This window comes from Ornithorhynchus anatinus, chromosome 17 (assembly GCF_004115215.2).
Source record: "Ornithorhynchus anatinus isolate Pmale09 chromosome 17, mOrnAna1.pri.v4, whole genome shotgun sequence".
Classification (NCBI taxonomy): domain Eukaryota; kingdom Metazoa; phylum Chordata; class Mammalia; order Monotremata; family Ornithorhynchidae; genus Ornithorhynchus; species Ornithorhynchus anatinus.
In genome coordinates this window covers 13,353,363-13,368,164 of record NC_041744.1, presented here as the reverse complement: position 1 = coordinate 13,368,164, position 14,802 = coordinate 13,353,363, and the positions used below count along the sequence as shown (strand labels likewise).

At 43.6% G+C, this 14,802-nt stretch overlaps 1 protein-coding gene across 4 annotated transcripts in view; it reads left to right on the top strand.

Annotated features, from left to right (window-relative positions):
• Window positions 1-14,802, top strand: part of BCAS3 (BCAS3 microtubule associated cell migration factor) — a 633,137-nt gene that overhangs the window by 118,383 nt on the left and 499,952 nt on the right. For all 4 annotated transcript variants that reach the window (XM_029081827.1, XM_029081826.1, XM_029081825.1 and 1 more), the window contains exon 9: window positions 4,348-4,424. In XM_029081827.1, the coding sequence (XP_028937660.1) occupies window positions 4,348-4,424 (77 nt within the window). The remainder of the gene's footprint in view (window positions 1-4,347; window positions 4,425-14,802) is intronic.

The window sequence follows — 14,802 nt, the reverse complement described above, 5'->3', positions numbered from 1 at the left end:
GAACATCTATAAGCTCATTATGGGTAGGGAATGTGACTACCAACACTGTTATACTATACTCTTCCAAGGGCTCAGTACAGTGTTCTGCACATGGTAAGTGCTCAGTCAATACAACAGATGGATTGATTGATTTGCAGCTTTAATTCAAGACAGAATGTTTTGAGATCCTATTTCTACATTATTTCAACCATCCGGGGATAGCCAAGCCATTTAAGAATGGAAACTGTTTTTGGTGACCTAATAGCAAGAAGAAAATGTTGTTCGTTGAGGGCAAGGAATGTGTCAGTTATATTGTTATATTGTACTCTCCCAAGTGCTTAGTATAGTGCGCTGCACATAGTAAATGCCCAATGAATACGATTGATGGCCATATAGGGGTAACTAGGTCAAGTAGCAACCCTAACTACCCAAAGCTGTTCCTTTCTGGCAGAGCCTGTATGAGTCATCCAGGACTATTTGATTACATTTCAGCAAAGAGATTCACTCTGAGTGATTTGCCTCTGGGGATCAGTGTACTGTCCCAAGCGCTTAGCACAGTGCTCTGCACCTAGCAAGCGCTCAGTCAATCCCACTGATTGATAGAATCTTCAGGCGCAATGTCCTACTGAGGCAGCTATAGCCCCGCTTTTAAAAATTAAACTATGAGATGTTTAGCGTCCTGCAAAGTTCCCTTTTCTAATGACTGTTTTTTTCCAGAAGGGAAGAGCTCCATTAAACAGTCACATTCCTAGCATTTCTTAAACAAGAATAAGGAAATAAAGCTTATTTCTTAACTTAGTAGGTGGCAGTTCTGAGTCCTACATCAGTAAATGTATACTCACACATGGAAAGAGCCCAGATCCCTAAACCAGTGCGGGAATCTGTGTGTTTACCGTTCACTGTACTCTTCCAAATACTTCCAATAGGCCCCTGCACACAGTAGAAAGCAGCATAGCCTAGTGGAAACAGCTCGAGCCTGGGAATCAGCTGACCTGGGTTCTAAATCCGTCTCTGCCATTCGTCTGCTCTGTGACCTTAGGCAAATGATTTAGCTTCTCTGTGCCTCAGTTTCCTCCCCTGTAAAATGGGGGTTAAGACTGGTAGTCTCTTATGGGACAGGGACTGTGCCCAATCCAATTTGCTTGTATCTTTTCCAGCACTTGGTACAGTGCCTGGCACAGAGTAAGCACTTAAAAAATACCACAATTATTATTTTTAGTTAGGGTTTAGTCAGTGCTAATGAATGAGTATTTGGAGAATGATTTGTCACCAATTAGCTACCGTCCTCTTAACAGTCCAAATCCAGTACTTTTCTTTACAACTCTGTCTTTAAAACTTTAGACCTCCTTTACCTGTTGAATGAGAATAGTAACTCTTCCATCTCTCTTCATCAGATGAAGAAAGATCTCATGCTACTAAACCACTGCAAAGCATTGGCTTTCAATCTGTCAGTCAAGCCTTTGTGGATAGCAGCTGATCAAACCCTCTAGACACAGGTACTCTTGGTTCCCTCTAGACTGTAAGCTCATTGTGGGCAGGATAGCTGTCCGTTTATTGTTTTACCATATTCTTCCTAGTGTTTAGTCCAGTGTGCAACACACATTAAGAGCTCAGTATATACGATTGAATTAATGAATGAATCTCGGTCAAAGAAGAGAAGCTATCGTGGAGTAATCCGGAGGTCCGTTGTTTTGTCCTGGATTATTTTAGGTTCGGATATGAGCGAGTGGATGTATAGAATTCACATAGTACTTTTCAAAGCGTCATGGCATTCAGCACTTCCCTTGAAAAGAAAATCATTTCTTAGTTTCCCAGGCAAACTAGCGCATATCTCCCATTGCAGAACACAATTTGCTTATTTCAACGAATGCACTGTGATCTAGTATTGTGCCAGGGATGACTGGGCTTTTTGGCTAAAACCCAAGTTAGAAAAGAAGAGATTTGATTTGAAGAGTATAATTCTCACTAATAGTCATAACTGGGAAAGCAAAGAGGTTGTTCACTCAAGGGATGCATGTGAGAGTGGGTAGAAGAGAAAAGGAAAGGAGAAGAGTGACTGAAGACTTTTCTCCCTTCCTTCCTTCCTTCCTTCCTTCCTTCCTTCCTTCCTTCCTTCCTTCCTTCCTTCCTTCCTTCCTTCCTTCCTTCCTTCCTTCCTTCCTTCCTTCCTTCCTTCCTTCCTTCCTTCCTTCCTTCCTTCCTTCCTTCCTTCCTTCCTTCCTTCCTTCCTTCCTTCCTTCCTTCCTTCCTTCCTTCCTCCCTCTTTTCCTCCTCTTATGGCTACTTGGCCACTCCTTCCTTCTTCATATTTCTTTCCTTTCTTTTCTTTCTCTTTCCTTTTTTATCCATCTTTTCCTTCCTCCACACAGTTCCAAACCGCAAGAAAGAGGGAATCATGCGAGGCTAGCGATATTTAATTGGGGACCAGCAGAGGGCGCAGAACACAATCCTTAATTTGGCTAAAATGCTAATGCTGATTTGGTTAGGGCGCTATCAAAGAATTAGGATGCATTTTAGTACATGCTTAGCAAATACCACAGTAATAATAATAACAAGCAAATGGCATGTTGTTTAATGGAAGATACTCCCCGACCGATTTGAAAAATCTAACTCAGCAGATGTTTCTCCCCGGTCCTGTTTCCCTTTATATTGACAAATCAACCAAATGAGCACACTCACCTAGACTAGCCCAACTTGTCAAGTTGAGTTTCTCCTTTGAAAATCACTTTTTTGGGAATTCCGCCATTTGACTTTTTTTCCCTCTCCTAGTAACTCCCTTAGCATTCTTTTAACTCGGGCCTTTTTCTTCAATGAAGTCAATGTCGTGCAACAGCGCATGAACAGTGCAACTTGTTTTGGGTTTTTTTTTTCCCCTCTAAAAGCCCAAATACTCGGACTAGAATCCAGACATTCCTAAATAACTCCCTCGAGCTCATTTTTCCTCTGAATTAATCTGCAGATTCATTGTTGTCACTGAAGTCTCCTCCCAGTTAAACACTGAATTAAAGCATCAGAATACCAGTTAATAGCCGGCTCTTTTTTCCCTAGATTTCTCCTCTTATGTGACTGACCAGTTTGCCAGGTTAATAGATGTGTGACTCGGAAAGAACTTGTCGACAAATGAGCATCCGTATCCAGATGTTTATTTTGCAAGAAAATTTGATCGGCAGTGTAAATATCTCTCCCTCATTTGTGTAAATTCTTCTTATGTGCAGAGTTCAAACTGAGTAGCAGTTGTCCTCTCGGATTTTTTTCACTGTCCTTGCACTTGGAAATCCAGCAATCATTTTAAGTGACAGGTTACGTAAATCCCTTTTATCTGTAATTCCATAGCTCTGGGCCGCCACAGGAAAAAATGCTTTTAAAAAAGTAAATAAATATTCGATTCTTAACTTCACCATTTGTAACAAAAAGAAACATTTTTCAGAATTTCAGTGAATGCCCCCGAAATCTCACCTGAAGTGAAATGATTTATTTTTGGATTAACGTCTCATTTCTGCTTCCACGGAACAAACGATTCTTCTCCCCTCCCCAGGGATGGGAAGGGTCCTCTCTCCTGTTCCAACTTACCCTTATGTTATGAGAAGTGTGCTGGCTGCTTGCTTTATTTATAGTCTTCCTGCATTTAGTATCTTGTGCTTACCGGTTCTTTGTTCTTCTTCCTGCTCCCTTTATTTCTAAATAATTCAGTCTGCCTCTCTCCCTCATTTGATTGTAACCTCCTTGTGGGCAGGAGCAGTCTTTTTTTCTGTTGTACTCACCCAGGCACTTAGTACTGTGCTCTTTATACAAGCAGATGTTCAATATTATTACTAATACTATTAATATTGGTAATGGTATTTGTTAAGTGCTTACTGTGTGCCAGGCACTCTGCTAAGCTCTGGGATGAATACAAGCAAATCGGGTCGGACACAGTCCCTACCCCACAATGGACTCACGGTACCGATCCCCGTTTTACAGATGAGGGAACTGAGGCACAGAGAAGTAAAGTGACTTGCCCAAGGTCACACAGAAGATACGGGCAGAGCTAGGATTAGAACCCATGACCTTCTGACTCCCAGGCCTGTACTTTACCCACTAGGCCCCGCTGCTTCTCTGATTGATTAACTGAAGAGGGGATTGTCTGGATGTTTATCAGCTTGTATTGATGTTTGATTAGCTTGTATCTACTGAATCCTACAGTGCCTGGCTCATAGTAAGGATTAAACAAATGCCATTATAATAAGAAACCCCGGGGTCCTTTCCTTCCTGCCTTTAGAATGGTAGACGCTTGTTTCCCATGGTTTGTCAGTATGTGATTTCCCTTTTTGGCGATGAATTGATTTATAAGATTCTACTTCCTCTCTTATTTTTCTTTCTCCATTGTAGGATCCTGGTGGTTGTCCTGCAAGAGAAAATCGCCGCTTTTGACAGCTGCACTTTCACAAAAAAATTCTTTGTCACAAGTAAGTTACCAAGCTCTTTATTTTCTTGCACAAACATTGTTTGAATTCATGCATTTTTCCTTCTGTGAAACGGCAACAGGTTTCGTGCATTGGGGAGCTCCTGAGGGCAGGGTTGGAGGTTCAAAACGGTCCCAGTAAGGTTGATAACTTGGGATTCTGATGCCGTGGAAAGCCAACTTTTAGTCTGAGGAACACACAGTGGACGGATAAGAAGCAGCATGACCGAGGGGAAAGAGCACAGGCCTGGGAGTCAGAGGACCTGGGTTCTAATCCCGACTCTGCCACTTGTCTGCTGTGTGACCTTGGGCAAATCACTTCACTTCTTTGGGCCTCAGTTTCCTAACTGCAAAAAGTAGGGATTTAATATCTGTTCTCCCTCCTACTTAGACCGTGAGCCCCGTATGGGGCCTGATTATCTTAAATCTACTCCAGCAGCTTGACATATAGTAAGCGTTTAACAAATACCATGGTTATTATTATTATAAGATCCATTGTGCCCTTAAAGAGTTTACAGTCTAATAGGGGAGTTAATAATCTCCTGAATATGCATTGCTAGAGTAGGTAAACTGGCCTCATTTTGCTTTTTTTGAGTTGTGGGAGAAGGCTGCCATCACTGAAAGTGCCGCCAGATCAAATAGCAAGGTTGATGGCCTAGTGGATAGAGCATGAGCCCGGGCGTCATAAGAACCTGGGTTCTAATCCCGATTCTGCCAATTTTCTGTTGTAATACCTTGGGCAAGTCATCTTCATTTCTCTATGTCTCAGTTTCCTCATCTGGGTCGTGAACCCGTTGCCGGGGAATCTGCCTCCCATTAATATCAGGCGCTCAATGACAAGTTCAAAGTGAAACCAAACCACCACTGTATACAGTGGAAAACTTTATTCTGTGCTTAGTCTAATGAAAAAGGGGATAGATGCATAAATACACACACACAAAATGTACAATAAATATAGCTACCTATCCCACTAGCTTCCCCACGTCCGTACTTCGGAGGAGTTTCAAGGAGTACAACCGCTCATGGCATGTCGAGTCCTGGTTCAAGTCTTAGGTGTTTTGGCCCTGGCCCTGAGAACAGTTTTTTTCCTCCTTTTATCAATTGTTTCGGGCGTGGGGGTGTTTGCAGTGGGAGTTCTGATTTGCCACTCCAGTTGTCTGCTGTCTTCAGCTTATTACCAGGAGAAGCCGGGGGAAATGACTACCTCTTCCCCCCGGCGCCTACCCTGTGGCTATCTTTCCATCCGGCAGTCTTTCTCCTGCCCAGCAGGGCAAAACAGGGCCTCCTCAACTCCTCTGCAAAAATTCAGTCTCTCCTCAGCAATTCAAATCCTCCTCACAACTTCTCAGCAAGATAATTCAGTTTCTCCTCCACTTCAGCAGTCTTTCTACTGCCCAGCAGGGCAATTCAGGTCCTCCTCGAACTCCTCTGAAAAGTCATTTAGTTTCTTCTCCATTTCCTCCTTTGACCTTGTTGCTCACGTGGTCAAAGAATAGTCTCTTAGGAAATGGCTTCTCCCTTATAAGATGGAGTCACTCTTGCTCACCACAATCTGTAAAATGGGGATTAAGACTGTGCACCTGATATAGGACAGGAATTGTGTCCAACCCAATTTGCTTGTATCCCCCTACCCAGCGCTTAGTGCATAGCCTGGTACATAGTAAGCACTTAACAAATACCATTTTTATTAGTAGTAGTATTATTGTTATATTCATTCATTCATTAATTCAATAGTATTTATTGAGTGCTTACTATGTGCAGAGCACTGTACTAAGCGCTTGGAATGAACAAGTCGGCAACAGATAGAGACAGTCCCTGCCATTTGACGGGCTTCCGGTCTAATCGGGGGAGACGGGCAGACAAGAACAGTGGCAATAAATTATATTCCTGTAGCTCTGAAGTCAACTGAGACCCGCAAAACAAACCATCAAAAATGTGCGATTTGACTGTTGGAAAAAGGTTGCACAACCTGATCTGGGGTAGTGTGCCACACATTTCTACTTCTGTGCTTAGGTTTTTGGTGTGTGTATGTACGTGTATAATCATAGGGTTTACTCTGTGCTGAGCTCTGGGATAGATACAAGGCTCTGTGAACAGACTCGGCCCTTCTCCCTCATGGGTCTCACAGTCTATCTTATTTCCATTTTACAGATGAGGAAACTGAGGCTGAGAGATTAAAAATGGTTTGCCCAAAGTCTCACATCAGGTCAGGGACAGACCTGGAACTTGATAGTGGGTCTCTCCACTCCCAGTCCGCAATCAATCAGTCACTGGTGCTTACTGCTCAGAGCACTGTACTGAGTGCCTGGGAGCTTACAGTACAAGCGAATTGGTAGACATGACCCTTTCCCACAAGGAGCGTACAGACTAGAGGGGAAGACTGTAAGCTCGTTGTGGGCAGGAAATGTGTCTGTTTATTGTTATATTGTACTTTCCAAGTGCTTAGTACAGTGCTTTGCACACAGTAAGCATGCAATAAACACCACTGAACGAATGAACGGCGTACATTAAAATAAACTAAAGATTGGGAAAATGGCAAAGAATTAGGATATATATAGTATTATATATATTATAGTAACATATATATATATATATATATGTGTGTGTTGGGGGCTTGGAACAGTGCCTGACACATAGTAAGTGCTAAACAAATGCCATTTTTTAAAAGTGCTTAGATCAGCATGGTAGCAATTTGGATGGAGAGGAAAAGATGGATTCTAGAGATGTTGTAGAGGTAGAACTGACATGATTTGGTGACAGACTGAATGTATGGGTTGAATGAGAGCAATGAACTGACAATGATGCCAGGGTTACTGGCTTGCAAGACAGGGAGGATGGTCGGATTGTTTACTGTGATGGGAAAATCAGGGAGAGGGCAGAATGGGAAGAAGATAAGGAGTTCTGTTTGGGACTCATTAAGTTTGAGGTGTCGGAAGGATATCCTAGTAGAGAGATCATGAAGGCAGGGGGAAATGTGAGGCTGCAAAGAAGAAGAGAGAAGTCAGGGCTAGAGAGGTAGATAGAGGTAGAATCATCTAGGTAGAGATAGTAGGTGAAGTGATAAGAGTGAATGAGTTCTCCAAGGGAGTAGGGGAAGATGGTGAAATGGAAGGGAAACTAGAACTGAGCCTTGAGGTAATCCCAGAGTTAGGGAGTGGGAGGCAGAGGAGGAGCCCGTGAAAGGGACTGAGGAGTGTCCAGAGAGGTGGGAGGGAACCAGGAGAAGAGAGTGTCAAATCCAGGGTTTGTTAGTGTTTCCAGGAGGAGGAGGAGGTTCACAGTGCCAGAGCAACTGAGATGTCTAGTGCTCTTCCCACTAAGCCACTTTGCCTGTGTGGTTTTATAAGGCTGAAGAAAATTAACTGAAGAGAATGGAACTGCGTCTTTAGAAAGAGCTCGCTACAGAGTTTAGCAATTAAGTGGAAAATGATTCTAATATTGTTGCTTGATCAGTTTTCTAGTTTATAAATGTGGGCTATAAATTGTAATTAGTAGAAGTCTGGACATGGGACTGAGTTGCGTGCTTACTGAACAGTGCTTTTGGAAGTAATATGAAAGTTACCAATAGGTGTCAGTTTTTCCCTTTATCATGGATGCAGACTTCCTTGTGCCGCTGTCCTGTTTTTTAGATTGAATACCGAGGAAAGATGCAAGGAAGAAATTGTTATGGGAGTTATGTATTTTAGAGAATACACTTAAGAGTGCATTTCAGGACTAAAAAACCTTTCCAGTGTTTAAATGATTTCCACTAAATAACTGGATCACAGACTCAATAGTTGCCAGACAAATAATCATAGAATAGATTTAGTTTTAAGACAGCATTTTAAAAATGAATAGATGAGAAATGGGAGATTTCAGCTGATTCCATGAAAGGACTTTTGGATTAGCGGGGTGGTAAAATACTGGAGAAGTCTAACAAGGAAGCATCCATCCTTGGATATCTTTATGCAAGAAAAGGGACCAATTTGTCCTAGAAATCAGAGTCATTGACCCACTTGGGAGCCAGGGGCCATCCCAGATGGTTTCTCAAGAGTCCATTCTAGTTAACTAGTTTTTTTAATGGTATTCGTTAAACCCTTACTGTGTGTCAGGCTGAGTTAGATGCAAGATAGTGAGGTTGGTCACAGTCTGTATCCCTCATGGGGCTCACAGCCTTAGTCCCCATTTGGCAGATGAGGAAACTGAGGCACAGAGAAGTTAAGTGATTTGCCCAAGGTCACTCAGCAGACGAGTGGTGGAAGCGGAATTAGAACCCAGGTTCTCGGTCTCCCATACCTGTGCTCTATCCACTAGGCCATGCAGCTGCTTAACCATTTTTGTGGTTTTGTGATTTGGACCTAACTAAAAGAACTACAGACACCCTGACATATTGGAATGTATTCTAAAACTTTTATTTTACAGAGAAAGGAACATCTATATTACCTGTTTTAATGTATCCTCTAGGCGCTTGGGAAAGTACAATACAACAATAAACAGTGACATTCCCTGCCCACAGTGAGCTCACAGTGTAGATGGGGGGTTATTGACCAGAGTGGTCATTAGGCATAGGGGATTAGCGATCCCCTCCGTTTTAAGAAACACTTGGCTTATTAGGTACACATGCTATGTGGCAGAAAACAGTGTATTCTAGTCTACGTTTTCACCAAGGGTGTTTGGCCTAAATTCACCCTTCTTTGGGTGCTTAAGACAGGTGAATGAAGAAAATATGTGCAGCACATGCCACCCATTATCAAGGAGATAAAAAAATAAATCCCATTTTACCCTCCAATCCAGATGGAGATCTATCATTTTTTTTTTTTTTGTATTTAAGCGCTTACTTTGTGCCAGGCACTGTTCTAAGCACTGGGCTGGGTACACAATAATCAGGTTGGACACAGTCCCTGTCCCACATGGGGCTCATAATCTTAATCCTCACTTTGCAGGTGTTATAACTTAGGCACAGAGAGGTAAAGTGACTTGCCCAGGATCACACAGACAAGTAGCGGAGCCGAGATTAGAACCCAGGTCCTTCCGACTCCCAGGCCCGTGCTCTTTTCACTAGGCCATGCTGCTTCTCTTGGCACCTTACTTACTTAGGCACCTGTCAGCAGAACCCAGGCAGGCTATTGTTTTGCCCGGACTTCATGCTTGTTGCCTTTATTGTGGTGTTTCAGCTTTCCCCGGGCTTAGCACCCCAAGAGACAACTTATGTCATGGAAAAAAAAAAAGAACAAATCCAGGAAAGGGAGTGATACTGGTTTTTTGCAGTGGTTCCCAGAAGCCAGCTTTCCCGGTACGCTCTGCTCTCTTATTAAAACCAGCAGTGATTTCTGAGGGGGAGGAGGTAAGTCTGTGGACCCGGGCTCTAATACATGTCACATCTGCTTGGACAGGCTTAACCTCTGGTCGGTGGGGGAAAGCGGTGCCTGCCCTGGGGGCCAGACTAAAGAAATCCACGTTCCGAGATCAGTCCACATATTTAGTTTCCTTTCGTTTAAGAATGAAGTGCTGCGAGACACGGTTCAACCTTGCCCAGGCGATCACATGCGCTCTCCTCTTGACATCACAAGTGTCTTTTTCTGGCAGTAAAGGCTGGTGTTTATGACCTGTCTCTTCAGAGTTACAGATTCCTTGATATAAATCATTCTCAGAATGGCCATAGCTCAAAGGAAATCTCGGGAACCTTTGACCCGCTTCTTGGGGAAACTTGTATAAAGTTTACTCTTCCACGAAGAGATGAGACTTCCTTTTGTGGATGCTTCAAACGTTGTGAAGCGGCTCATGGTTACAGGGCCGTTGGATTCTGGCCTGCTTCTCATGGTATTACGGTCTTCAGGGCAGAGACATTTGCTTCATCTGTTTTATGGCTACAGAGCCCCATGGGCGTAGCTGGCCCTTTTAAATAGAAAATTTCTAAAAAGTGTTTATTAAGCAGTCATGCTCAACCATAAAGCAATCTTCTAGCCAGGAGCAGATTTATCATTTTTGTCACCCATAGATGCTAAGGTTTTGCCCCATACCTCATAAATGACCAACTTTCAAATGGTTATAAAATCTTTGTTATAAAGTGCCTGCCTTGTGTTGTACACTTAAAAGAGATTTCCACAGCCCTTCTTTTGAGCATAGAAATTGATGATGTCAAAGGAGATGGGTGGCAACATTTCCACTGTAGCACATCCGTCTTCGGCTACTTTCTTTAGGTTGTTTTTTTTTTTGGATTGTAAACTTTTAGTTCTTGTCAGTCGAAGAAAACGTAGCATCCTGTCTCACAGAGGCAATTGCGTTGCTCCTGAGGTGAGCTCAAGTCCAGGCTGCTGCATTATATACTATCTTATCATTTGCTTTCATTGTTTGTAGGTGAACAATGAAAGCAAATCTTGTAGGTGAAGATTGCAGTTAAAAATTTGGTACCTTGTATTACCCAAGTCATTTTTTTTTTTTGGTGGGCCTGAAAATTTCCCATTCGAGGGTCATGGGCTCCACTATGGACTGTAAGCCCGTTGTGGGCAGATAGTGTGTCTACCAACACTTTTACGGTGTTATATTGAACTCTCCCAAGCACTTAATAGAGTGCTCTGCACCTAGTAAGCTCTCAGTAAATGCGATCGATTGGTGGATAGATTGACCGATTGCTTCTGCTTTTTCCTAGGTTTAATAAAGAGATGTAGTTTAATCAATCAATAGCATTTATTGAGTGCCATCAGTGTGCAGCATACTGTAAAAAGTGCTTGGGAGCATATAAAAGCTTTAGAAGACAGGATCCCTGACCTCAAGGCGCTTACAGTTTGGCAGGGAGATAGATTCTTAATGTGAAGTTTATTTTAAGACCATGAAGTAATCTGAATAGGCTGGAACTTGGCTCCAATAAAAGGAAAAGTCCCCAGACAACTAGGGGTAGTGGTGCCTAGTTGGTAGAGCATGGGCCAGGGAGTCAAAGGACCTGGGTTCTAATCTTGGCTCCGCCACTCGTCTGCTCTGTGACCTTGGCTAAGTCACTTCACTTCTCTGTGCTTCAGTTCCCTCATCTGGAAAATGGGGATTGAGACTGCAAGCCGCACGTGGGACAGGGACTGTGTCCAACGCTATTTTTTTGTATCCACCCCAGAACTTAGTACAGTGCCTGGCACATAGTAAGTGCTTAACAAATACCACAGCTATTATTAAAATAGTGTTTTTGAGTCAATTCTCATTAAGGGGCTGAACCCCTTCCTGAGAAAATGCAAAGTAATTTAGAAGATGAGAATGTGAAGAGCTTCTTTAAAACTACCAGTGTTTCAGAACATGTGGGCAAGCTTGCTTAATGAGTGATTAAAATTGGAAGGTGGGTAATAAATGTTAAGCTACTAATCCCCGATTTCTTATAATATTTTGAGAAAATTACAAATATGACGTTAACCACAAACCTCACCTAGTCAGTGTTCAGAAAGGACTATTGAATTTTCGAATAAAGTTTTCATCAATCAATTTTGGCACACCCTAGGTTATTTAGAAACAAGATTTCTGAAGCATTTTCTTTTTAGTTAGGGAATGCTTTTGAGTCAGTCTCAAACAGCCCAGTGTCTCAACCCTTATTGTTAAAATCTGGTGGTGCCAATCATATTTGTATATTGTGTTAGCTTGTTGTACAGAACTTGCACTGGGACAGAAGCTGAAACCATTTTCCTGTTGGGCTGATGGGCTGAGGTCAGTGGTGGGGATTAATGATCACTGATCTATGTGAAACCATCTAATCCATTGCTCTCTGAATTGGTGCTTCTTTTAAGATCATCCCGGTTCTTTTACGATCTCTACCACCAAGATGCAGGTCTACTAGGTGAGCTGAAATGGTTGCAAATAACCACTTTTCCAATGGACCATTGATACATTACTTCAGTTTTTGTTACATTTATCAAATGGCACCAGAGAAACCCTACGCAAGCCCAAGAACTGAGTCGCTCATGTGGCTTCAGCTACCATCTCTAATGCCCATAGAGGAATCTTTTTATTGGTACTTAAGCACTTACTCCAAGTGCTGGGGAGATACATGCAAATCAGGTTGGATATAGTCCATGTACCACATGGTCCTCACAGTTTTGATCCCCATTTTCCAGATGAGGGAAATGAGGCCCAGCGAAGTGATGTGAGTTGCCCGAGATCACATAACAGGCGGAGTCGGGATTAGAGCCCAGGCCCTTCTGACTCCCAGGTCCGTGCTCTATCCACTAGGCCATGCTGATTCTCAGTTTAACAATCCTCCCCTTTTTGGAGCTGCCCAGAGTGGGACATGTGAAGACAATGGCTATTGGCAGGTAGTCAAATAGCTGCTTTATGAAAGCAAGGAGAAGAGACTAAATGTTTTAAGGATATAGGAAAAACAAAGCTTCAGACTGCAGGATTCAGCTGGGAGTCCAGTGCCACAGTTAGACTAGTGTGGTTCATTCCAATCCAGAATGGAGTGGCTTTTTTTGGAACAGAAACTCTGAAAAGCTCATGGGAGAGAGGCAAAAGGGAAAACAGCACCAGGCACTCCAAGCCAGGAGCTGAATGAATGCTTTAAAGGTCAGGTCATGGTCAGGAGTTTCTTTTTGATGCAGAGAGGCTTCCCGGGGCAATCTACTGATGCTTGAGGTGGAAATCTAGCCTCGTGAAAAGAGTCCTCAATTGGGAGTGAGGAGACCTGTGTTCTAGTCCTGGTTCCATCACTGGTCTGCTGTGTGCCCTTGAGCAAATAACTTAACCCTTCTGGGCCTCACTGTCCTCATCTTAGACGGAGAGCCCCATGTGGGACAGGGATTGTGTTTGATCTGATTATCTCGTATGTACTCCAGTGCTTTGCACGGTACTTGGCTCGTAGTAAGCTCTTAGTAAATACCATTGTTATTTCATTATAATAATGCTTCCCCAGCCACGAGGTGAGAGAGAGGCCTCTACTGTGAGGACCGCAGGGTCTGAAGAGACCCTCCCCGAGCGAGGAGTTTTGAGCAGAGTCTCACCACTTGTGGTTTCGGGAACTGCGAGTTGGGGCTCGAGCAGACCCACCTCTGGCCCGCTTTCCCATCCACCCGATTCCCAGGTGCGTCCGGTCGGGAGGGAATCTCCAGCCTTCCCGGGGATGAGGACTTAAACCTGGGACATGCGGCTTGGAAAGACATTACTCTTTTAAAGCCGGTGGCACCTAGAGCCTATTTCCCCCAGCTCTCCTGAAAGGATCAGACAACATTCGCTCCTCTAATGCCAACATACTCACTGTACCTTGACCTCATCCATCTCGCCGTCGACCTCTTGCCCACGTCCTGCCTCTGGACTGGAACGTCCTCCCCCTTCTGACCTGACAGACCATCACTCACCCCACCTTGAAAGCCTTTTTTGAAGGCACATCTCCTCCAAGAGGCCTTCCCCGACTAGACCCTCATTTCCTCTTCTCCCCGTCCCTTCTCCCACTGGGATCTGTACAGGCACTTTAAAAACTTAAGCAAGTTTTTCTCGGGCAACACTTTGAGTTTTGTGTCTGTATGTGCACGTGTGTGTATGTGTTATAGATGAATGAAATCAGTGGTATTTTTTGAGCCCTTACTGCATGCAGAGCACTGTACCAAGGTCTTGGGAGAGTATACTATAACAGAGTTGGAAGACAAGTTCCCTGCCCACAATCCCAGTTCCACCACTTGTCTGCTGTGTGGCCTTGGGCAAGTCACTTAACTGCTCTGTGCCTCAGTGACCTCATCTGTCAAATGAGGATTAAGACTGTGAGCCCCATGTGGGACAGGGACTGTGTGCAACCCGATTTGCTTGTATCCACCCCAGTGCTTAGTACAGTGCCTGGCACATAGTAAGCGCTAAACAAATGCCATCGTCATCAAGAAACTTACCGGCTAGAGGGAAAGGCAGGCATAAACAATAGTAAATAAATTACGGATAGGTACGTAAGTGCTGTGGGACTGAGAGTTGGGTGAGTATCAGGTGCTTAAAGTCAATCATATTAATTGAACGCTTACTGTGTGCCGAGCACTGTACTAAGCACTTTTACAGACTGAGTGCGAAGAGGGAGTGGGAGAAGAGAAAGTGAGGATCTAGTCGGGGAAGGCCTCTTGGAGGAGACGTCCCTTCAAAAAAAAAAGCTTTCAAGGTGGAGAGAGTGATGGTCTGTCGGATATGAAGGGGGAGGACGTTCCAGGCCAGAGGCGGGACGTGGGCAAGAGGTCGACGGCGAGATGGATGAGATCAAGGTACAGTGAGTAGGTTAGCATTAGAGGAGCGAAGCGTGCCGGCTGGAAAACATTTATAGTTGGGTTGCGTGGGAAGGGTGGACACAAGCAATTTACAGATGAGGCTGTTACAGTAGAAACCAAAAACTCTAGCAAGATGAAGGAAACAAAAGACAAAGCCTGAAAAATGTCATCTTCAAAGTCCGTCAAATAAATCTA